The sequence below is a fragment of the Mustela erminea genome, chromosome 1, assembly GCF_009829155.1.
Source record: "Mustela erminea isolate mMusErm1 chromosome 1, mMusErm1.Pri, whole genome shotgun sequence".
NCBI classification, from domain to species: domain Eukaryota; kingdom Metazoa; phylum Chordata; class Mammalia; order Carnivora; family Mustelidae; genus Mustela; species Mustela erminea.
Window position 1 is genome coordinate 54651822 of NC_045614.1, and position 23186 is coordinate 54675007.

At 55.0% G+C, this 23186-nt stretch overlaps 2 protein-coding genes across 4 annotated transcripts in view; one reads left to right on the forward strand and one right to left on the reverse strand.

The window, feature by feature from the left end:
- The first annotated feature begins 774 nt into the window (after nucleotides 1-774).
- LOC116589127 (histone H1oo) lies at nucleotides 775-9304 on the forward strand. Its single transcript, XM_032341078.1, has 5 exons — nucleotides 775-883; nucleotides 5369-5628; nucleotides 7341-7704; nucleotides 8533-8594; nucleotides 8950-9304. Exons 1-5 carry the CDS (start codon nucleotides 775-777, stop codon nucleotides 9196-9198), a joined length of 1044 nt encoding a protein of 347 aa, XP_032196969.1. The 3' UTR covers nucleotides 9199-9304.
- A 4201-nt stretch (nucleotides 9305-13505) lies between these two features.
- Nucleotides 13506-23186, reverse strand: part of PLXND1 (plexin D1) — a 57537-nt gene continuing 47856 nt past the window's right edge. For all 3 annotated transcript variants that reach the window (XM_032344702.1, XM_032343983.1, XM_032345479.1), the window contains exons 24-36: nucleotides 22676-22806; nucleotides 22112-22310; nucleotides 20997-21143; nucleotides 20652-20808; nucleotides 19759-19862; nucleotides 19612-19675; nucleotides 18789-18823; nucleotides 18396-18500; nucleotides 17733-17896; nucleotides 16432-16579; nucleotides 15184-15324; nucleotides 14946-15020; nucleotides 13506-14706 (exon numbers count right to left, since the gene is read on the reverse strand). In XM_032344702.1, coding sequence (XP_032200593.1) covers nucleotides 14590-14706; nucleotides 14946-15020; nucleotides 15184-15324; nucleotides 16432-16579; nucleotides 17733-17896; nucleotides 18396-18500; nucleotides 18789-18823; nucleotides 19612-19675; nucleotides 19759-19862; nucleotides 20652-20808; nucleotides 20997-21143; nucleotides 22112-22310; nucleotides 22676-22806 — 1587 coding nt within the window. In that variant the 3' untranslated portion in view covers nucleotides 13506-14589. The remainder of the gene's footprint in view (nucleotides 14707-14945; nucleotides 15021-15183; nucleotides 15325-16431; nucleotides 16580-17732; nucleotides 17897-18395; nucleotides 18501-18788; nucleotides 18824-19611; nucleotides 19676-19758; nucleotides 19863-20651; nucleotides 20809-20996; nucleotides 21144-22111; nucleotides 22311-22675; nucleotides 22807-23186) is intronic.

Sequence of the window (23186 nt, forward strand, 5' to 3'; positions counted from 1 at the left end):
TACTTCAGCCAAACCTCGAGGGAGTCTTCTGGTAGCTCTCTCTCTCTCTCTCTTTTTTTTCTTTTTCCAGATAATGCATCAGTTGTTTCTTTTCTGACTAAGGCAATTCTAGGACAGAGAAGGGGAGTTGCTGAGTTCAAGGGAATACCTTTCCAAAGCAGGCTGCCCCCCAATTCCCTCTCCTGGTGGAGACACTGGATGCACTTCCTGCATCCTTACCTACACTGCCTTTAATTTTAGTCAGTTTGATGGAAAATAGTATCTTATCACTGTTTCAGTGTGAATTATCCTGAGTGCCAATGAGGTCAAGAAACACCACTTCTTGAGAAACCAAGGGTGGCAGTGGCCTGAGAACAGGAGTGGCATTGAGGTAAGTGGGCCTGGAGGCCTCAGTGGCCACTTCCACGCCTCAGGTGTGCCCAGTTCCCCGTCGGCCTCTCCAGGCCCTGTGGGGGTAGAGGGCGCAGGAGGGACCGTCATCTCAGCGCAGATCGTTTCGCCATGGGAAAAGTCAATTGAAAAATCAATTGACTCACCCAAGGTCACATAGGAGTGGGGTGCCAAGCTGGGCGTCCACGCACAGGCAGTATTGCAGTGCCCCATCCCAGCCCTCCTGCCCCAATCAGCAGCCCACACAGCCTCCCAGCCCAATCAGGGGCTAATTGGAATGGTGGGGCTGGGCTGTTGATATATAAGAGGAAGGAGCAGCCCTGGAAGTTTCACGCCTTGGGAGGGGTCTGACCATCAGCGTCTGTGTCCCCGTCTACCCATGCAATGGCTCCTGGGAGCTTTGCCTCCAGCGACATCTCGACATCCTCAGTGTCCTCAGCCCCCTTGCCCTCCACAGTGGGGTCGTCCGGGCTGTCTGGGTCTGAAGAGCCAGGTAGGTCCCCGCAAGCCGGTTCCTTGGGTGTCCTGGACCCTCCTGGTGGCACCCAGCCTCCTCTCCCAGCCCAGCACCAGCTCCCACCCTAGAGGCTGTGGACTTGAGGTGCTCATTTGGCAGAAGAGTTGATGCCTGAACTTAGCAGGGGCCGGGGAAGGGAGCCAGGGTCTGGGGACTGAGGCTGGCCCAGCTCAGGGGAAGAGCGCAGAGCGAGCCTCCGCAGCTGGAGCCCATTTCCTGTTGGGGGAGGGCTGGCAGCCACACTGCAGCTGAGGGCAGCTAGTCGGAGGAAGGGTTGGGGGAAACCAAGAGCAAGCGTTTGATGCTAGGCTGGGCCTTGGATTTAGGGCTGTGTCCCAATTTGCAATCAACAAACAATGCCTCAGGGTTTCTCTGGATATAGATAGGTCCATTCCCACCGGGAGCTCTTGGTCTGATGGGGAAGACTGCCTCATTAATGGATGCCATTTCATAATGTGGCACGTGCTCTGACGCCAGGAATGCAGAGGGCTGTAGGAGCCCCAAGGAGTCGCTAACCCACACTGGGAGGTCGAGGAGGGCTTTCTGGAGGTGGTGACCCCTGAAGGATGGTTGCCTTTCAGGTGGCCTTACCCAGAAGAAATGGGGGTGAGTAAAGTCTCCTTCAGAGAAGGTTGGAGGGTGGGTTCCAGGTGCTTTGGAGCCTGGGGCAGTGTTGCTCACCGGTCCTTGAGAAGTCAGGGCAGGTGTCCAAATCATGGTGCTGCATGGGCCTTGAAGGACGAGTGAGGGTTACCTGAGTGACCATGGGGGACAAAGGCCACCCAGGCAAGAGAAGAGCACAGGCGAAGGCCCAGAGGTGAGGGGGTTGGGGCAAGCATCCGGGGAGTCACAGGCCCTCCTCTGGCCAGGGGCAGGGGGGCGGGTCAGGAGGAGGGGACAGCCAGTACCTGCCAGCTGAGCCTCCAAGACTTCACCAGGGCCTTGGGCCCTTTCCACTGAGGGCAGTGGGAAGGGCAGGGAGGAGAGGTGCAGGGGGAAGAAGGCTGCGGTCCTCGGGATTGGGGGGGGGGGTCTATGAAGAAGGGGTGGGGAAGAGAGAAGAAGGGGTGGGGAAGAGAGGTCCAGATGTCCTCCAGGTTCTTGCTTGGGTGTCCAGGTAGGTATGGTGGGTGCCATTCCTGGGAGAGGGAGGATGGTGGACAAGTTTGGGGAGCTAGGAGTTCTTTTCTGGTCATCCCAGGAAATAGCAGTCGTTGAATAATGCAGAATGAGAACTGCATTCAGCTTCAGGGAGTGGGGAAGAAAGAGACTTGGGGTGGCTCCCTGGGATAGGGCCTGGTGTAGAGGAGGCAGGGGAGGGGTTAGAACTGTCACTGCAGGCCAGGCCAAAGGACACCACAGCCGGGAGGGTGCAGACTTTCTTAGACACCCCATCCCCACTGTACAGAAGGGAAGACTAAGGCCCAGAGAGGAGAGTGAAACTCCCAGGGTCCTGGTGTGGCTACCAGCAATTCCACCCATTCCCAAGCTTTTGGCCCAAAGTCCCCAGACAATGGGCTCTTCCTGACCAGGAGGCAGCAACAGTTGAATTGGATTAGGTCTCTACAGTTCTTTTGCCTTTTCCCCCCCTTCTACTTCAAAATGTGTTTTAAAAAAACATATTTTTTAGCCAATCCTTTTAAAAAGTCTTTCATTTTTGCAAATTGATCAGAAGCCAACATTTCTAATCACCACATTTAAATCAGGCTTCATATTTAAAACACTTTTATGCCCCTTATAGTGACCAGCAGCTTTTCTTCCCTTGATCACATTTTCTTTTACAACTTAAAAAAAATAAATAACAGATAATTGAGATCTCAGGAATTCACATACCATTCAATTCACCCATTTAAAGGGTGCAGTGGCGGTTAGTATATTCACAGCTGTGTATCCATCTCCACAGGCAATTTTAGAATACTTTCATCCCCTTAAAATAAAATGTGTAGCCCTTAAAGTCACTGCCCCTCCCCACCTCGGTTGCTCCCAGCAACCACTAATCTACTTTCTGTCTGTGATTATCCCATTCTGGACATTCATATAAATGGCACCCAGCATGTTTTCAAGGAAGAACTTCATTCCTTCTTTCGGCTGGATGATACTCCATTTTATGGCTAATATCATGTTCTGTTTATCCAATTCATTAGTTTATGGACATTTGAGTTTCTACTTTGGGCCATTATAAATAATGCTGCTATGAACATTCGTGTACAAATCTTCATTTGAATATGGGTTTTCATTTCTCTTGAGTATACGTACCTAGGAGTGGGATTCTTTTGTAACTTCTTATGTATGGAAACTTCCAAACGCATGCAGAAATAGACTGAGTGGCATAGTGCCCCCCCCCACCCCCTTCCCTGTGCACCCATCGTCCAGCTTCAACACTTATCGGGTCCTCGGTACTGTTTTTTCACCTACTGTGTCATTTCATAGCAAATGCCAAGGTTATCATTTCACCTACAAATAGTCCAGCATTTATCTTTGTTATTTTTAATTTAAAAAAAAAATTTTTTTTTGAGAGAGAGGAGTAGGTGTATGTGTAGGGGGTGGCAGGGAGAGGGAGAGGGGAGGACAGAATCGTAAGAAGTTTCCATGCTCAGTGCAGAGCTCGACCCAGGGCTTGATCTCACAACTCTGAGATCATGACCTGAGCTGAAATCAAAAGTCAGACACTTAACTGACTGAACCACCTGGGTGCCCCACCTTAATTTTTTAAAGCTCTTTTTAATTGATATACAATATTATATTAGTTTTAAGTACATAACCATACAAATTCATTATTTGTATGCATAATGAAATGCCTACCATGATTAAGTGTAGTTATCCTGTTAGTGATATCAAACTGTCTGACTTATTTAGCATAATACCTCCTAAGTCTACCCCATGTTGTTGCAAATGACAAGATTAGGGCTGAGTAATATTCCACTGGATCCAAGAGTATGTCTTCTTTATCCATTCATCTATTTGTGGACATGAGTTGTTTCCATATCTTGACTATTGTCAATAATGCTGCAATGAACATAGGGATGTATATAGCTTTTTGAACTAGTGCTTTTGTTTTCTTCAGATATGCAGAAATGGAATTGCTGGATGGTGGGGTAGTTCTATTTTTCAGTATTGAGGAACCTCCATACTGTTTTCCAGAGTGGTTGCATCAGTTTACATTCTCACCAGTAGTACATAAGGGTTCCCTTTTCTCCACAGCCTTGCCAACACTTGGTATTCTTGTCTTTTTTTTTTTTTTTTTTTTTTTTTTTTAAAGTAGCTCCATGCCCAGCATGGAGACCAACACAGGGCTTGAACTCACAACCCTGAGACCAGGACTTGAACTGATCTCAAGAGTCAGATGCTTAACCAACTGAGGCAAGCAGGCACCCCTATTTATTTCATGTCTCTTTACTATTAGCCATTGCAACAGGTGTGAGCTCCTGCCTTCGCTGTGGCTGTGATTTGCACTCCCCTGATGATTAGTGATATCGAACATCTTTTCATGTGCCTGATGGCCATCTGTATGACATTGGAGAAATGTCTATTCAAATCCTCTGCCCTCTTTTTAATCAGATTGGTTTTTTTGGTTACTGAGTTGTAGGAGTTCTTTATATATTTTAGATATTAACCTCTTATGGGATATATCATTTGCAAGTATCTTCTCCCATCCAATAGGTTGCCTTTTCATTTTGTGATGACTTCCTTCGCTCTCCAAAGATTTTTTTTTTTTTTTTAGTTTGATGTGATCCTAATAGTTTATTTTTGCTTCCGTTTCCCTTGGTATTTGCCTTTAAAAGAAGAGAGCCTCTTACAAAGTAACTGTGATACCATCAGCAACTCCCCCAAAACATCACCCTTAATATCACTGAACTTCTCCAATCTCACATTTATCTGTTTGCCTCCCCTCCCCCCGGTTGGCTCATTTAGGTCCTGTTCTGAGTTTGAGCAAAGGATCCCACGTTGCATTTGCTTGGACGGGCTCCGCAGTGTCTTTATCTCTAGGGCTCCTTCCCACTTTTTCTTTTCTTCCTTGTTTATTTGTAGAAGAAGCTGGGCTGTGCGTCCTCACGGGCTGGATTTCGCTGATTTCCTCCCTGTGGCCCTCTCACCGAGCCCCTGGATTTCCTGTAAACGGGTAGTTAGGCTTAGACAACTGACCTGATGTATTTGGTTTTCTAAAAGGACTATTTAGTTCTTTCAGTGAGGCTCTAAGGAGTGCCCGGTGTGGGCCCAGCCCGGCGCCAGTCACTGGGAGCCAGTGGCCAGACAGGCAGCCTGCCCCCCACCACCTTGGGCTGCTCACAGGCCAGCAGGCGGGGCTACCCACTTTGGGTGTATCTGATCCCCCCACAGACCCCGACCCCCTACCCCCCGCCATGTGGCGTGCCTGGTGGGTGCTCTGCCAGGCAGGTCCATAGTCTGTCGGGCCGAAGTGGGGGTCTGGGCACCAGGTGACGTGCCACTGTCTGCCCGCAGGCCCGAGTCGCAGCACCATCCGAGGGCCTCGCCGCCACCCGCCTGTGCTGCGCATGGTCCTGGAGGCACTGCAGGCGGGAGAGCAGCGCCGGGGCACCTCTGTGGCCGCCATCAAGCTTTACATCCTGCAGAAGTACCCTACGGCGGACAGCCTCCGGTTCAAGCACCTGCTGAAGCAGGCCCTGGCCACGGGCATGCACCGCGGTCTGCTCATCAGGCCCACCAACTCCAAGGCCAGGGGCGCCACTGGCAGCTTCAAAGTGAGCTGAGTGGGGCTGGGGGAAGCGGCAGGGTGGGAGGGTCTGGGCCCCAGACTTTGAGCTTCAGCCCAGCTCCTCCTCCCCAGTCCCCACTCCTGGGGGGCTGTTCCCCATCTTCTCTCCTTGTCTTCCTCCTGTCTTCTTGGAGATACCCTCTCCTCTAGGAGGGTGGTGCTGTGCCTCCGTCGAGAGCTCCAATTCACCAGCTGCATCTGCCTTCATCCCTGTCCCGTGTGTCCTATGACCCGGGACTATCTCAGCTGTGTTCACTCAGAGTCCTTAGTACCCACAGCACCTGCCTGGAATTCTCCATCATGGACAAGGCACACCCAACCATGGGCTCTAGAAGGTCACAGGTTTGCACCCCACACTCTCTGGCTCTAAACCCCAGGTCTCCAGATCAGGGCTTGCACTTCCCTAAGCCACCCCATCCTCATCTTTCAAAGAGAAGGGTCCTGGAGGGGAACCATCCAGGGATACCTAGAGCTGAGGGCAGATTGGGCATAAAATCCAACCCCAGCATGTGATTGTCAGCTGCCACCAGGGAAGTCTTGGGGACTTGGACATGGGGTCTGTCTTGTCATTGCTGGGCCCCAGCACATGGCAGTTGCTCTAATGTAATCATAGAACACTGTGGAACTTTCTCAAACTACCATGTTCCGGTCCCTGTGGTAACCAGGTGGCCGAGGACAGCAAGTTCCTCACAGAACTCCCAGGCGAGGGTCAGAGCTTGGACACAAGCTATGGCAAGTCCAGGGGCACGGGGCAGGGCGGGGTGAAGGAGAGCAAGGCATGGGCACTGAGGGTGCATGTGGCTGGGTTAGGCTGCAGGACCTGAGAGCCCATCCGTAAAGTGGGCTGTGAGGAGGGGAGGCGAGGAAGGGAGCCCCGAGTGTTGTGGAGTTAGGAATGTGTGTGTGCTAGGAGGGGAGGTTGTTTCTGGTCATGATGATAATGAGATTTGGGGAGCAGAGGGAGTAACATCACTAGAGGCAGGCTGTAGAAGGATGAGGCCACCTGTTTGCCAGGGACCCTCACATACCCCTGCCCCTCACCCACTCCCTGATGGCCCCATTGTAAAGATGGGAAGACTGAGGCCAGTGAGAGACCAGAAGACTTGGCTGAGTTCCACAGGAAGTTGTGAACTCTCAGCTCTCTGACTTGGAAGGTCCACCCAATCTGCCCTCAGCTCTAGGTAGGGAGGCATGGAGGTATGAGGCATGAGGTGAGGGGCAGGGCCTAGGTAGGGGGAGGAGGAGGGGGAGTCAGAGTCATGGTGCATGCGAAGGTGTATGGGCTGGGCGGTCGAAGGAGATTTGTAGATTAGCATCTCCGAGGACGGGTCTGGACTCACAATGTGTGCTGTGCAATTTACTCCCCGGAGCCTGGTTTTGAGCCTTCCAGACTTCAGGGGCAGGAGGGGGTTTGCCTATGCCCTCCTGCCAGCCACCTATGCAGGAAGTAAGAGAACCTAGGATGTGTCTAGGAGACTTGGGCCCCCCAGCTATCAGTGGCAGCACCCCTCCCTCAAAGAGCCGTACGGGGATAGAATGTGTCTTTGGCATCTGGCATCTGGGACGTGCTCATGCCCTTGACCACCTTCTTCCCTCTTTTGGAACAAGGCCTTCTTCTCTGAGCCTCGTGTAGTGTGTAGGGGTGCGAGACCCTGAGAACTTATGCTCTCAATTCCACTCCATTCCCTCCTCCACCAGTTGGTTCCCAAGCATAAAAGGAAAGTCCCACCCAGGAAGACATCCACCAAGACCGCCCCCAGGAAACCCAGTGAGGCCAAGGAGAAGGTGCCTAAGAAACCAAGGGAGGCAAAGAAGGACCCTTCCAACCCAGCTGAGGTGAAAAAGGGACCGAAGAAACCTCGAGAGGCAAGGATGGCTCCTCACAAACCAGGTGCAGCCAAAGAGAAGGCTCCCAAGAAAGGTGGCCAGACCAAAGACCAAGAGGCAAGAGTGAGTGAGGCCAGGAAGGCCTCTCAACAGCCAGACAAGGCCCCATGGGCTCCTCCAAGTGCCACTGGGCTCAGTGAGAAGTCAAAGGTCAAAGGCAGAAGGAAGAGCCAAGGTAGGTGTGTGAGGGGGCTGGGAGGAGAGCTTGGGGACAAGGGTTTGTGGCAGCTGCTGGATATGAGGTGGGAGGGAAGGAGAGGCCTGCTCTGGGGAAGGGGTTCTTTAATACATGTGGCTGAGTGCTTGGCTTGACCTGGAGAGTTGGAGAACTCATGGTAGCTGGGGGTCGGGGGGTAGGTTTAGGGAAGGGGAAACCCAGAGAGAAGAGGAGCCTGGCTCATCTGAGAGGAGTCAGGGGAAGTTTCCTAGAATAAGTGTCCTAGGGAGGACAATAGCCTGTGCAAAGGCCCAGAGGCATGAAGAAGGTAGAGGTATTGAGGAAGTGCAAATTGTTCTGTGTGCAATGTGGGAAGTAGAAGGGGGAGCCTGTGAAAGGCAACTGGGAGTCTGGACCAGATCTGGAGGACAACAAAGATGTGGAAGGACTTTGGATAGGGAACAGCTAAGGTACAGAGTATTTTTAAAAATCTATCACAGCTGCCATATGGAAGGCAGCCTAAGACTAGAGACCAATAAACCAGTTAGGGATCTTTGGTGCGGGTGAACACGGAGCAAGTGGGGTGCTCTGCCTGGTGCCTTGCTCAGGGTGGGGGATGGTGTCCTACTGTCCAGTTAATCCCCCAACCATCCCATGAGAGAGATGCTGTTGGGCACCCAGGCTCAGAGACCTACTGAAAAAAAAAAAAAAAAAAAAAAAAAAAACCAACTTCCTTGCCCCAGGTCATAGCCGGTAAGTATCAGAGTGAGGACTAGGGCCCCTGAACCTTCAGCAGCTCCTCCTGAAAGGGCTCCTTCCCACATGCTCTCCCCTACCCTCTGACAGGTGGTGAGGCCCCCAGGAAGACAAAAGCTGGGAGTCAGAGTGTAAAATCCACGGTCCCTAAGGTAGGTCCTGCATAACTTCCATGTTCTGGATCTCCATGCTGAGCAGGCCAGAGCTTGGGCATCCTGCACCCGGCCCCTGGGAGGTATAGGGGAGGGAGAATTTGTGGAGAAGAGAGTAATTTTCTTTGATACAAAGTTCTGTTCACTTCCATCTGGCCTTCCTGTGCTCTGAGGATCCTCACCCCTGTTTCCCACATAAGACCTAGGCTGAGGTTGGGGCCCCTTGTCCAAAGCCACCCAGATTTCTCCCCAGCTTGGAGCCCACTGGGATTTCAACCCTATTCTTGTGGGCTCTAAGCTATGCGTCCAACCCTGCCCTACTCTGTTCTTACTTATGGTTTGCTTTCTTTTATAGGGCAAGAATGGTGTTGCTTCTCCAGCCATAAAGAAGGAAAACCACATCCCTAAAGAGGTCATTGCCCATGTGGCCAAGGAGGGGTCCAAAGCCAGGGCCCCTGCTCGTCCCAGGGGTGGTGGGTCTAAGACAGTACCTGAACCCCTGGCCAGGAAGATAGAGGTCCCCAAGGGCCCGAGGAGGCCGGGCATGCCCACCAAGGCCTCATCATCCAAACTGGCCAGTAGGAAGGCAGAGGCTGAAAGCTAGAGCTGGGGTGGAGACACGGAAATCCTACCCGAGTTTTTATTCCCCCCCAAACTGTCACTCTATTTATTTCATTGTAACCTATTTATCAATAAAGACTTTTTTCTGTCACAAATTGGTGTGGGTGGAGGCTGAGGTCTAAGGATTTTGGCCACCTGCGGCTCGAGTCCAGATAGGAGATCCTTCCCTGGGTGGGGACAAGCTGTATGACATAAAGGGCTGCTGTGGGGGTCCAAGCCATGTAGGGGCCTGTGGAAGGACAGGAGGGGTGTTAAATCCAGCCTGAAATCTGGATACTACTTCCCAGGAGGTGGATTTTGGTCCTAAAGGATGAGCAGGAGACAGCCGAGAGGGGAAGGGCACTGTAGGCAGAGAACCCAGAATGTGCAGTGGGACTGGCCAGTATCAAGGAAGGAGGGGGTTTGTGACTCTGAGAGGACCTCAGGATGGGGGGAGGGTGGGCGATGGGTGGATGAGGGGAAGGTAGATAGCGGGGGGCGGAGCTGGGAGGGTTATGGGCAGGGGAAAGATTAATGTGGTTAGTGTGTGTTTAGAAAGAGCCCCCTGGGGGTGCCTGGGTGGCTCAGTCAGTTGGGCACCTGTCTTTGGCTCGGGTCATGATCTCAGGATCCTGGGATCGAGTCCCATGTTGGGCTCCCTGCTCAGCAGGAAGTCTGCTTGTCCCTCTGCTGCTTCCCTTGCTTATTCTATCTCTCTCTGTCTCAAATCTGAAAGAAGAGTCCTCTGGCTATGGAGAGGACCATTCAACAGCTGGTTACTGAGCAGGGTCCTGCTCTAATCAACAGGAGGAGGAGAGAGCGCAAAGGCCCTGTGTTAGAAACCTGCTTGACAGGTGCAAAGAGCCTCAGGGAGTTGCATGGGGCTCAAGTCCAATGAAGAGGGATGGTAGTGGGAGATGAGATCCATGGTGCTTTAAAAACATGTGAGACCCTCTTCCCAGAAGGAGGTGGAGTCTGTGTCCCTGCCCCTTACATCTGGGCTCTGTGATTGCTTGAATAGTAGAATACTGCAGAAGGGACATTATTTTTATGACTGTCTCTGGGCCTAGACCTTAGGAGACTGGCTGCTTCTGCTCCCTGTGTGTCCTGTTTATTTTTGTTTTTGCTCTTAGAACTCCTGCACCTTGCTGTGGGAAGGTCCAAGCAGCCAGTGGAAAGGAACAGAGGTACCCCGATTTTTAGCTCCAGGTGCCATCCCGACTAATCTGCCAGCCAGAGGAGTGTGCTACCTTGGAATCGAAATTTCTAGATGCAGTTGAGCTGCCTGGGCTGACAGTGCATGAAACAGGGACATGTTTTCCTTTCTCTCTGAACCCTGTCCCAACTTCAAATGCACGAGGAACATATGGTAGAGCCGCCTTACCTGTGGTTTCATTTTGCTTGGTTTCTGTTATCTGTGGGCAGCCCTGCTCTGGAAGCAGGTGACCCTCCTGATGGATCATCTAAGAGTTGAGAATAGCCTAACACTAGGTCACAGTCCCTCTGCCCTACCCCTCGTGGCACCTCCTTGTGCAGACCTTGTATCCTCTCCTGTCACAAGAAGGGTGAGGACCATACAATAAGTTACTCTGAGAGAAAGAGCCCGCAGTCCCGTGATTCTGATTATAGTACCTTATTACAGTTGCTCGATTTCATTACTACTTGCTGATCTCTTACTCTGCCTAATTTATAAATGAAATTTTTCGTGAGTATGTCTGTCTAGGAAAAGACATAGTACATATCAGGTTTGTACTGTTTGTGGTGTCAGGCTTCCACGGGTGTCTCCCCGTGTAGGTGCGGGGGCGGGGCATAAATGTAAATGGTTGTTTTAAGCCCTGAGGACTGGGGTGGTTAGTAACGCAGCAGTAGGTCACCACACAGAGACTGTAGGCTAAAGCTAGATCAGGAAGGGTGTCGTCAGCCAGGGGAAGATCGCTGGGTTTCATTTTAATCATGAGGAGGAACCATTAGAGGCCTGTGAACAGCTGAGTGCAGCAGGGGACACGGGCAGCAAGGAGGCCCCGCCATGGTCCCGGTGAGGGGAGCTGTTCACGGAAGGAGGGCTTAGAAGTGGTGCGTTCTGAGTAGAAGTTTAAGCAGGGTGGATGGGGTCTGTTGAAGTACTGGGTGGAAGAAAGGGGTCACAGAAGAGTCCACAGTGTGGGGTGGACACAACCTGGTGACCCCACGGTGACCATTTCCTGGGGTGAGGACTCAGCCCAGGCAGGAGGCTGCTGAGAGGGAGCCCAGTCGAGGGGTGACAGCTGAGGCAGGGAGGGGCAGAGAAGGAAGGGGTGAGGAAGTGCGCGGAGGAAGGTAGGAGACTGGACGGGACTCGGGAAAGGGGGCAGACAGGGCACAGAGGGAAACCGATGTAGGCCAGCACGGAGCACTGGGCAGTTCCTTCCTGCCCCTGCTCCCTCAGCCCTGTCCTCACTGCCTCGAATCCCATGTGAGGCTTTTTCTAGCTGTGCTACCAGCTTCCCTGGGGTATCAGTAAGGAGGCTGCCAGCTGCGCCCCAAACGTACTGTGAGCAGACAGCAGGGGCCTGGCTGGCGCTTCCCATGGAAAGGGTCTGCTTGTGCCCTTGCTCCTTTCACAGTTTGGTAGGAGGTTGAGGGAGGCACCTGGTCGGACTCCTGGGTGGCATCCCTGGGCCTTGCGCCTCCGTGAGCTAGGGGTGGGGGGGACAGCCTAGGCCGGACAGCATCCAGCACCCAGGAAACGCGGCCAAGTGTCCTCCCTGCTTGAGGACATCATGCTGAAGTGTCCATGACCTTCCATGACCTTCAGAGAGCGAAGGGGCACCTGTTGCTGCACGGCAAGTCTTCAGGTCCCCAGGTAACTATGGGTGGCTCACAGAAGTTGCCCACCTTCTGTGTTGAGAAGTGATCCCCAGAAACTAGAGAGATTTCTTCCACGTGCCAACGTGTTTCTAAACTTCAAGAAGGAACTGTGTGTTCGTCAGGCGTGACAACAGGCTGCAGAATATTTAATGCCACGGGAAGATGTCATGACATATGGTTGCATGGGGAAAAGGCAGGTTACGGAACGGTGCGTACACCCTGGTCCCAGATTTACACAGCCCCCGGCCCAGGTGGGCACACGATCTGGGCCAGTGTTCTCTGGGACGTGAACTGTGGGTGGGTTAGGAGAGCTTGGATATCCTGACATTTCGGCAGGAAACATGTATTCATTCTAAAATCACACCAAAAAAAAAAAGAAATCCCTATCAAATGTGTCAATAACTTAAATTAGAAAATCTGCTGCTTAATGAAAAGGAATCAGTGCTCAAAATAGAAAATTTGAAAAGATAAAGAATCTGTCTCCACCCAGAAGCCCCTACAGGAAAAGGCTCTTTATAAAGCTAAAAATTGTTTGTTTTTCTTTTCTTACTTCTCTGTTCTCATCAATTCTAGAACTATTTGTGGGATTTTGTTCGAAGTAGTATGAATTTTTCTGTCCTAGTTCTTGATAAATGGGTGCTTTGCTTTCTCCCCCATTATGATGGAAAAATGATTAACTTGAGTTGTTTCTAAGTTGGAGCTAGTTCTCTAATGACCTTTTCTTGGGGAACAGTGATGAGCCTCACCCCCAGCTCAGGCCCAGAGCCTGTTGGGTGGGCTGGGGCTTCTGTGGTCACGCTGACCCAAAGGTGGACTCTCCTGAGGAAAGGACTGCCCCTCTGGGAAGAGTCTAGGATTACACTGGCCTTGGGGAAACTCACATTTCCTCACATGAAAAAAAAAATGGGGTTTTCAAAATTGAGGAAATATTTAGGGGGCATATGTAAATATCAGTTTTCTTTCTAGGGCTGTCCCCTTGACCTCCCCATGCATATGGGGGCCATGGTGGCGCCTGCCTGGAGGAAGCACAAAATGGACACGCAACCTGATTTAGGTTCCCACGTTGTTACTCCTTGGCCTTTGAGGATTCTTCCACTGTGCTGAGGATCCAATTCAACATCTGTAAAATGGGTATCATGTTCCGTTCCTCACTGGCCTATTATAAAGGTAAGAGGAGCAGGGCCTGCCCAAGGGTAAGTGGCACGTGGCTGCCATGACATCTTCCTGGAGGGCCCATGAGAGCCCTCCAAGCCCAGGAAGGTCAGCTATGGGCCAGGCCCGGCCAAGCTGACTTTGTCCCATTGAGCCCTGCCACTGGCTCCCCAGGGCTCCGTCTGGTACATGCTCCTTCTCATGCAGGAACATGGCTAAGGCAGGGCTCTACCCGCCGCCGCCCTTCTCCTTTTTACTACGAGCACACATTTCCCTCCTTGGCCATCTCAGGATAAAGGCTTGAGCCCACAGCAGGTTTTCCCATCAGGCTTTTATTATAAAGAAGGTTCCAGAGCGTCCCAGCCACCCCCTCCAGCCCAACCCCCACAGGCTTGGAGCCAGTCCCAGCACTGGCTGGGTGTGCTGCAGGGGGAGCCGGCCCAGCCACGGAGGGTGGCTTCTCACAGGAACAGAATGGGTGATTTTTTTTTTTCAGGGCCTTGGGTGTTGGGCGGGGGGGTTCTCTGCCAGGTCTGCCTGTTCTCTGGAACAGTCCTTTCCAGTGTTGTGGTGAGAGCCCCTGGGGACCCCTCCCCAGGTCCTCTGCACAAGCGGCAGCTATTCACAGTTGGCGCGTGATAAGTTTTTTAATATATAAAAGCTTTAAAAAAAAAAAAAAAAAAGTGGTGCTATCTTTAGAAACACTTCCAGCAAGATCAAGTAGCCCAGCTACAGCCTTGGTACAACATAAGCCCCTCTCCCTCCCTGCAGCCCAGCAGCACTCAGCACCTGTCCCCTCGTGCTCTGCCCACCCAGCTGGTGGGGGAAGAGCCCACGGAGCCTGCCCATGGGCAGCCGCTCCAGCGACCGACATCTGACGCCGCCGGGAACCATGCGTTGCCAGGATCCTCTCTGGGTGATCAAAGATGGAGGGAACATTTTGATGGTTGAAGCAGAAACCACTCGAGGGCTGGCTCAAGGAGGCCTCCTCTCCGCCACATGGGATGAGGTAGTGTTTCTGGCTGGGGCCTGGGGGCCAGGGGCTCATCTCCGGTGGAGGGCCCTGGGCCCTGGGTGGTGGGGCTCACAGCAGCGGTGGTGGTGGCAGAGCTGGGGGGGTAGGGGCTCCATCCAGGCTGTGCTTGGGGGCGGGTGGGAGCCTTACCAGGGGTGGGCTGTGCCTTTCAGGTCCCCAACCCAGAGATCAGGTCTGGGGGCTGGTGGGAGGGGACAGAAGTGCCCAAGGGGCTCGGGGCTGGGGACTCCTCTGCCTGGCGCAGAGAAGCCCCTTCCTGCCCCCCCAGCCTCCCCGAAGCCGACCCTGCTCAGTCCTTCCCCAGCCAGAGTCCGAGGCACAGGGCACAAAGTGCGGTCACGGTCGTGCGCGTCCCCAGGCTCAGGCCTCGCTGTAGCACTCGTAGATGTTGTCCTCCATCAGAGCCACCACCTGCTCAAACTTGTGCTGCAGCTGGGTCCTCCGGGCCGTGGGGTTTGCCTCCAGGGCCGTCATGATCTGAGAGGGAAGCAAGGAGCAGCTGGGTCCCAGCCCATGGCCCTGGCCCCAGAGGCCCCTACAGCCCCTGCCACAGAAGATGGGGGGACAACACTGCCTGATTGCAATAGTTGGCCACCGGCAGGTGAGTCCCTGAGCAGGAGCCTCTTCTGGGGCTTCCCTGAGCAGAGGGGAGGTGGGCAGGGCTTCGTGGGGGTCACCGTGGGCCCCAGAGTACGTGCCTCCTGTCAGGGACCCACCTGCGGGCGATACCTCTTGGCGTATTTGTAAATCTCAGCCATGGCCACGTTGGTGTTGAACTCGTTCTGGTATTTCTAGGAGGAAGGAGTGGGGAGCGGGGAAGGGGTGGTGAGCTGACCCCTGGAGACCAGCCCAGCCTGGGGGGTGATACACAAACCCCCAGCTTCTTCCAGCCTCTCCCTGGAAGTCTGCGACCCCCAACCCCGCGCCCACAAGCCCATCCAGCGCCAGCCGCACCCGCGACTCCTCGGCCAGGTGCGCGTTCATCTCCTGCTCGCTGAGCGGAGTCATGTCATGGATCTGCTTGTAGTAGCGCTGCACGATCTTCCGGTACTCGGGGATCTCCTTGGCGTACAGGAGCTTGTTGGTGGGCGAATCCTGGGCAGAGAGGAGGGGCAGGGATGAGGTGGCCAATGGAGACCAGACAGACCTGTCTGCTTCTGGCCCAACCCAGGTCCCCATGGCCACACCAATAGCCCCATCACAGCCGGCTTCAGTCCAGGCCAGGGCTCTTCCTCCCCACCCCTCCCCAGGCTGCCCTTTGGCACGGAACTCCTGCCCTATTTTCTAGGACACTGTTGGGAATGACCTGAAGCAGGGGGACCTGCTTCTTTTAGGGGGGAAAGTGCACAGGCTGTAGGCCAGCTCTGTGTTGCACACAGGCTGTTTCATTTGGATCCTTGCTTAGGGCTGTGGGTCTTGGTGGCTAAGGTTGCTGGAAGCCTGATTGCTGGCTCAGTGGAATATTTCCCACTGTAGGTTTCCAATGCCCGAAAGCCAAACGTGCCAAGTATACTTGCAAGGCTTTGTCATAGGCATCCTGTCTGCGGAGACTGTATGTGAGAAGTGAGGGCATTCTATTTCTCTCCCTCTCTCAGCCTTGGAAAGTCCGGGGCTGGTGGAGAGGCAGGGTCATGTACCCACCATCCTGCAGCGCTGGGTCTCATCAGACCATCTCCTCAATGTTCCCAGCATCCAGGCTTTCATATCTCCCTGCCCTTGGCCAGGTAGGTCCCTCTGCCTAGAAGACTGTTCTCCATCCTCTCCCCACTCAAAAGCCAGTCGGATCCTCTCCCCACAGAGGTCTTGGGGCTATCCCTCCTGTGTGCAGCTCAGAGGTCTTGGTCACCTGCCCCCTCCACCCCCACTGTTACTCAGTGACCACTTGCAGGGCTCCTGACCAGCAGGACAGCTGCTGGAGACTGGCTGGCTCTCAAGATGTTGCACCTGCCCACGCTGGTTTCCCACATGGATACGGGTGTCCCAGGGTCTGGCTCTAGGGCCCAGATGGTGAGAGGTGGTGGTGAGCACAGCTGAGGCGGGTGCAGGTTTCTGACAAGGGCCAGGTTCTGGGAGACTAGACGCCCCAGCTGGAAGCATGCCTGAGCTCCTTGGGTCCCCCCCCAAAAGATCCGAGACCCCGTGCCCCACTGTGGCCCTGTCTCCCCGCCCAGCCCGTGGGCAGTCAGCCCCGGAGCCACAGACCTTGCCCAGCTGCAGGTCAGAGATGGAGCAGGCATCAATGAAAGCCTGAGCAATGACGGACAGGCAGGCATCAATGTGGTCCGTCTTGTCGATATCGAAGACAAACTGGGGGTTTTTCAGGATGTTCACCCAGAACCGGAGAGGAAGGCTGTGGGAGGGGGTGATGGAGGCACCATGAGCCCACCCAGAGCATGGGGCAGCGAAGAAGTGGTTGCTGGGGGGGGGGGGGTCACAGGAGGGAGGCAGCCAGGCGCCAAGGACAGGCTTGCTTTCCCCTGCAGGCCAGAGAAGCTTCAACCCAAGATGGAGCCTCAGTTTGCTCATTTGCAAAGGGCGCTGAAGACCATCCCTTCTGGCTGGGGTGGTGGAGAGGCCCTGAGCCGAGGTTGCGGCCTGTAGCAGGCCAGGCTACCTGCACGCCTGCCCCCCAGCTCCCACAGCGCCTTCTGTTCTCACAAGGAAGCCTCAAACCCGGTCCTGGTTCTCATTAGAAGAACCCTCCCACCCCTGCCCTGCCTGGCAGCACACGGCTCCTCCTTCCAGCCCTTGCACGGCAGCAGGAAGTCCATATTAGCTGGGGCCAGGGAGCAGCCAGAAAGGGCTGGGGAAGGGTGGGGTCTGGATTTTTGGCCTTGGCCTCTGGACGCCAGAGAAGATTGGCAAAACCCCCACCCCCAGGGCCACCCAGTGACTCAGCAATCTGGCGTGCATGGACACCCTCCCCACCAAGAGCTCAGAGAAGCCCCTGCAACCGCGCAGAAACTTCTAGGCTGTGTCACTTCTCCTAAGGTTCAGGCTTCAGTTCTCAACAAGTTGTGGGGTTCTGCAACCCAGAAAGCTAAGAAAGACAAGCCTTAGAGGAAGGCTATGAACAGGGTAGGGGAGTCAGAGCATGTGAGTTGGAGCCTGGTTCTGCCCCTGACATTGGGCAGGCACTTCTCTGTGAGCCTCAATGTTCTCATCTGTAGAAGGAAGCTGATGGTAACCACCTAAGGAGAGTGGAGGACAGAGAGGATGCTGAGGCCAAAACTACCATGCTTGCTTCTGGTTAATTCTTACAATTAAGGTGGATTATTTTTTATCCCTCCGGTTTTATAGGTGAGAAGAGTAAAGCACAGAGTGGTGAAGTGACTTACCCAAGGTCACACAGCTAGGAAGTAGCAAAACAGGGACTGAATCCAGTCAGGCAGGCTGAGAGACCAGGCTCTGAACCCCTGCACTGAGCGCTGTCCACAATGAAACAACAGAGCCACACATCCCTTCCTGCCCGCCCACGGCCCACACATCCGTGGCCCACCAACCTGTTGGTCTTCCAGATGTGCAGAGTGTCGGGATCAGAGATTCCCCTCTTCTCCGCCTGCTCTTCTAGGAAGTCGAAGAAGTACTTGACAGCCAGTGGGGGCTTGTCTTCTCGGATGCTCAGGATGGCCTTGAACAGGTCATCCAGAAACTTCTGCAGCGTGCCCTGCAGAGGAATGAGGGGGCTGCCATCAGCCCAGGGCCACTTGGGGAGAGTGAGTGGGCAACTCTGTGCTTAGGCTGGTGAGTGGGAAAGCCGTGCACCATCAGGTTGGTGCCTAAACTCTCTGGTCCTTCATTTTCTTGTCTGTGAAATGGGTTAGCAAACTCCTCTTCTCAGGGGTATTCTAAGGACTGACCCAGATACTGAGGCAGAGGGGGGGAGCTGGTAGGGCCAGGGTGCTGACTAACCCCTCTGGGCCTCTGCTGCCCTGTCATGCTGGCTAATACAGAAGTTGTTTGGGGGCGCCTGGGTGGCTCAGTTGGTTAAGCGTCAGTCTTTGGCTCAGGTCATGATCCCAGAGTCCTGGGATCAAGCCCCAAGTCGAGCTCCTTGCTCAGTGAGGAGCCTGTTCCTCCTTCGCCCTCTGCCTACTGCGCTCCCAACTCTCCCTCCACCCCCAGGCACAGGCACACGGGGGAGGGGGAGAAGAGGCCAGGCCCACCTTGGTGGACAGGAGGCGAGTCAGGTAGATCTCTGGGAGCACCTTCTTGCGGTGGCTCTGCCGGTGGGACTTCTTGGGTTCTGCCAGCTCGTCCGTGGGCAACACCTGGGAGGCCGGGGCAGCGGTCAGTCTAGTGGCTGGTGCCCGGCACCATCCTTGGCCGTCCTGTGGGAGGTCCTATCCCAAGACCCACAGGTACGGGGTTCCATCTGGTTCCACAGATGCTTTGTGGTGCAAAAGGGATGCGGGGGATTCTGGAACCCATCCCTGCTCTCCAATCCCTGGCCTTTCCCAGGGCCTGGGAATACTCTGCCCAGAGCCCCAGGGTGGCAGGAAGCCAAGTCCACACCCAGTGAGGGCGGGCACCCCCAGGGCCGGAGGCCGGGCACTTACCAGATGGAAATACTTCTCTGTGTCCAAGTCTTTCACTGTGAGAGGGAAAACACAATAAATAAACAAGAGAGAGGAAGGGGGGAGAGAGAGAAAGACAGAAATGGAGACGGAAAACTGGAGAGAGGCAGAGAGATCCAAAGCAATACCTAGAGAAAGTGAGAGAAATAGAGACAGAGCAGTAAAGAGAAATAGGCAAGAGAGATCCACACACAGAACGAGACTGAGAGAAAAAGGCCATGAGAGAGAGATGACCACCAGGAGAAAGGAGAAACAGATGGGCATGCGGGAGATCCCAGAGGGGACAGGATGGCTGCCCTCACCCTCTCCACCGCCCAACCCAGAGCTCCTGCCAACCCAGACCTTGTTAACGGCAGGGAGAGACCCCAGATCATGCTCCTGACCTTAGCAGAAGACCCTGAGACCAAAGGAGCCTTGGACCCCATGCCTGGCAGCTGGGCAGCTAGGCCTGGAAGCCTGAGGGTGTGCATGGAGGGTGGGATGGAGGCAGGGATATAGCCCAAAGCCCTGATGGGCATGCCAGCCTCCCCCTCCAGCTTGGCAGCAGCCCAGGCCTCTTGAAACCACATCCCGCCTTCTTGGGGCCTCTCTCTGGCTACCCACAGGATCCCAGCCCGAGGAGGCCTGGCGGCAGGCCCTACCCAAACAGTACTGAGGCAGAGGGGCCTGGCCCAGTTCTTGTCCCCAAACAAGGAGACCAGAGCCTGGCCCAGCCCTGCCTCTCGAAGCCTCGGTTTCCCTACTAGGGCTGCTCAGAAGGGGCCAAAGCCTTGCCTGACCCCCTCCCCGTGTCCACCAGTGCTACCTCGGCCCAGTGTGTTGTCCTTCTTGTCTGTGAGGCTCATGGCCAGGGAGGCACCTTCAGGGATCTGACAGGAGGGGAGAGGCTGAGGTCAGAGGTCAGAGGTTAGGGAGGGTGCAAGTGGGGGATGGGTGGGGCTGGGGACCCCACCTTATAGTGCGCCAGCGTGTTGAGCTTCTTGCGGCCATCTTCCACCACTGAGGTGTCATCCAGGTCCCGGAGGATATAGCTCTGTGTGCTCGAGGCAAACCACTCTGGGGACAGGGAACGGGGTGTCAGAGACAGGGACAGGCTGGAGGGGGCAGCACCAGCCTGGCCCACCCAGAGAGAGGCCTCTCACTCTCTCTGTGGAACCTAGGGCAAGCCTGCCTCTCTCTGAGCCTCTATTTTTCCATCTGTAAAATGCGGAAGAGGAAAAAGATCCAGAGGAGAGGGTTGTGGTGGGCACAGAGCAGGAGGTCTGGCAACGTCCTCACCCTTGAGGTTGTTAATATACTGTTGCTGATGAAATAAGAAAAAGTACCATGTGCGAAGGGGATTATATACCTTCCATGACTCTCACTGTTCTTAGGTACTGACTCTGCCCTTCCAGGCTCCGGGTGACTGAGTACCTGCCCAAACTCCTCTCATAGCCTATCCCGGCCCCTGCATGCCAGACCCAGGGAAGAACAGTCAGTCACTGTGCCCATTTATCATCAAAACCTGGTGCTTGGAACAGGGCTTATGATCACAGAACAAAGGGCAGCTTTTTGGCCTAACCAGAACTCTTATTCATCCTTCAAAACCCACTCTAATTTCCACTCCTTGAGCACATCTTTCATGAATACTTTTTACTGTTGTCTGCAACTTGCTCACTCTGCAGTACCCATCTCTCTGCCAGAGCAGGAGCTCCCTGGCAATGGGCACCTTGTCTGATCATCTCCATGTCCCCAGGGCCACAATCAGCGTACATTTCCTGAGTGAAAGGAATATGCAGCCAAAGCAGGAGAAAGTTCCCGCTGGAGTAGCCCAGTGCTGAGGCCCGTCACCCCACTCCTGCCCACCGAGGTCAACGTCCTCCGCACGTGGCCACTGAGAGTAGGGCACATTCTTGCAGAAGGCTTCCAGAATCTTCTCTTTCACCTGTGTCAGCGTGTCCGTGTCCATGGCCCGCACGCTCAGCGAGTCCATGCCGCAGCCCTGGAAGGACACGTTCAGGTTCTGCGCAAGAGAGGAGGAAACAGTCAGCAAGCCCTTCCCATCCCTACCCTTGGCCCCAGGCAGGGCAACCACCTGTCCAGGGCGGCAGAGTCGGGATTAGAGTCAGGCTGCTCTAGGCATGTAGATCCCTCCAACACCTGCCAGCCTGGGAGGGGGCTCCCACCTGGCTGCCCAGCCGCACAACTCACCCGGGGCTTGGCCTCAATGTTCTCCCGCAGCAGCCACTCCTCATTGAGTGTGTAGCGGGCCTTGCCTGTGATGGCATCAATGGAGCCCTTGTTGATCTGCTGCTTGATGGCACACAGGAGCAGGAAGAATGGCTCCCCAACAGTTTCCTGGGGTGGGCACAGGGCTGTCAGGGGCCGGGGCCCAGCCTGCCAAGCCCAGCCCCACCCTCCATGGTCCAGCCCTCCAGCCTCTGGCCATGCCGTGGCCCCCATGTGGAACACTTTCACTGTCCACCCCCTGCACCCACCAACACCTCCATTGCTGCCGAGGTAACACCCCCCCTGGGATCCTAGCGTCATTCTCCCCACCTCCCCCTGCCTCCTGTCCCTGACCCCCAATGTCTCTGTGGACTCCCAAGGCGGAAAACCACAGGCTGTGTGCAGGTACATTCATCTGGTCATCTCAGCAACTCTTGCCGGTATGGGATAGCATCCTCACTGCTGAGGCTCAGAGAGGACCATCAACTTGCCCAGGGTCACCCAGTGAGGAAGTAGCAGAGCTAGCCTTGGGCCCCGCATCAGCTGGCTCCCAAGTCCCCGTGACTCTGCTAAACCACCCAGGGTGAGTTTAGGTGGAAGCAGAACACAGGATCTGGTCTCCAATCCCAGGCTGTTGACGGGACAGCGTCTTGGGCCAGGCTGGGCCTCACACTCCTGCCCTCCTACAAAGCCTTCAGACCAGAGCTTAGGGCCACCTCTTCCAGGAAGCCACCATGAACCCTGCAGCGGGGTCCAAGGCCTCACAGCTTGAGCGCCACTGTGTGGCCTTGATTGCTCTGTATTTGCTATTTCCGCCTCCGTCTCTTCTAAGCCTGGAGGAGTCTTAAGGGTTAGGACTGGGCCTGAGTTATGGTCTGAACACCGAGCGGGGGCCCAAAGGAAGACAAGGAAGTGGGGCAGGGGTGGGGGTTGACGACTGAGAAAACAATCTGGAACAAAGCCGCCTGAGCATGCTCTGGGCCTGCTCCCTGAGCCCCTTCCACATCTGTGCAAAGGGCGTGAGGACCCCTCCCAGCGGAGCGGGGCTGCCCTGTGACGCTGGTCCTGGGGGCAGGGGTGGGCCGGCCCCGCCTCACCCGTAGGCAGCTGTACATGCAGATGGACATCCAGTTGGTGAGCATCTTCTCGACCACGGACTCCGTGCGCCGCAGCATGAGCTTCGGGTTCTTGGCAGCTGAGGCATCGATGAGGTCCACCAGCAGCTCCTTCATGATGCCCGTGTAGTACTCGAGCTTGCCGTGGAGTGCGATGGTCAGCAGCGAGGCCAGGCTGCACCTGCGGGTGGACAGGCACATCAGCCCCAGGGTCCAAGGCGTGGCTGATGTGGGGGCTCTGGCGTGGCCCCACGGACCTGGTGGCCCCACGTCCGCCTGGGTGGGCAGTGCAGCTCAAACCCATCTGCAGAAAGAGCCACTTTCTCTAATGTCCACAGCCACTGCTGTGCCTGTGGGCCCCCGCCTTAGACACCCAGGCCCAGGAGAGGGAGGCACGTGGGGCCCAGAGCCAGGTGGACACCCTCTGCCCAGCAGGCAGGGTAGTTTGCAAACCACCCCCGGCATGGGTCCAGCTAGGCCGAGCCCCGACAGGCTGTGTGGCCTCCAGCGGGCCCTTGCCCCTCTCCCAGAGCCTCACAGCCTGACCTGTCGCGCACTGCGAAGTCCTTCTGCTGCTCCAGCGCGTGCACGAAGACAATGAGGAAGTGCTTGTTGTTGAGCAACGAGGAGAACAGGCTGATCCCCTCTTCCATGTTGGGCCGGCAGCTCTCCGGGATCTGCAGGAGCAATTGGTGCTGTCCGCGGGGGTCTGGTGCCTCTGCCTGGCATTGGGGGCAGCACCTACAATGCCCTGAATGGCTCTGTGCATGCCTCCTGGGATGGTAAGTTTACCACCTTTTCATGACAGATGTCTCTTAACCCCCCATGATTGGGAATAATAGCTCAGTTGAGTTGGAAAGGGGGGCTCGGAGAATGTCAAGGGAGGCATCCCTGTGCCTAGGACCCTCTCACTTTCCATTTCCTAGGCAGCAGGTGGAGTGGGATATCCAGAAAGGCCTAATCCTCTCCCCTTGCCTCCTTGGCTCGAAGTCAGAACCTCTAACAGCCTGAATGGGGTTATTCCGTGACTGCCTCCTGGGATGGACTCACTGTCTTG

Coding starts and splice junctions, on each gene's coding strand:
- LOC116589127 (XM_032341078.1), top strand. CDS start 775: ATGGCTCCTGGGAGCTTTGCCTCCAGCGACATCTCGACATCCTCAGTG. Junction 7,705..8,532: donor AGGCAGAAGGAAGAGCCAAG/GTAGGTGTGTGA, acceptor ACCCTCTGACAG/GTGGTGAGGCCCCCAGGAAG. Junction 8,595..8,949: donor TAAAATCCACGGTCCCTAAG/GTAGGTCCTGCA, acceptor TTTCTTTTATAG/GGCAAGAATGGTGTTGCTTC.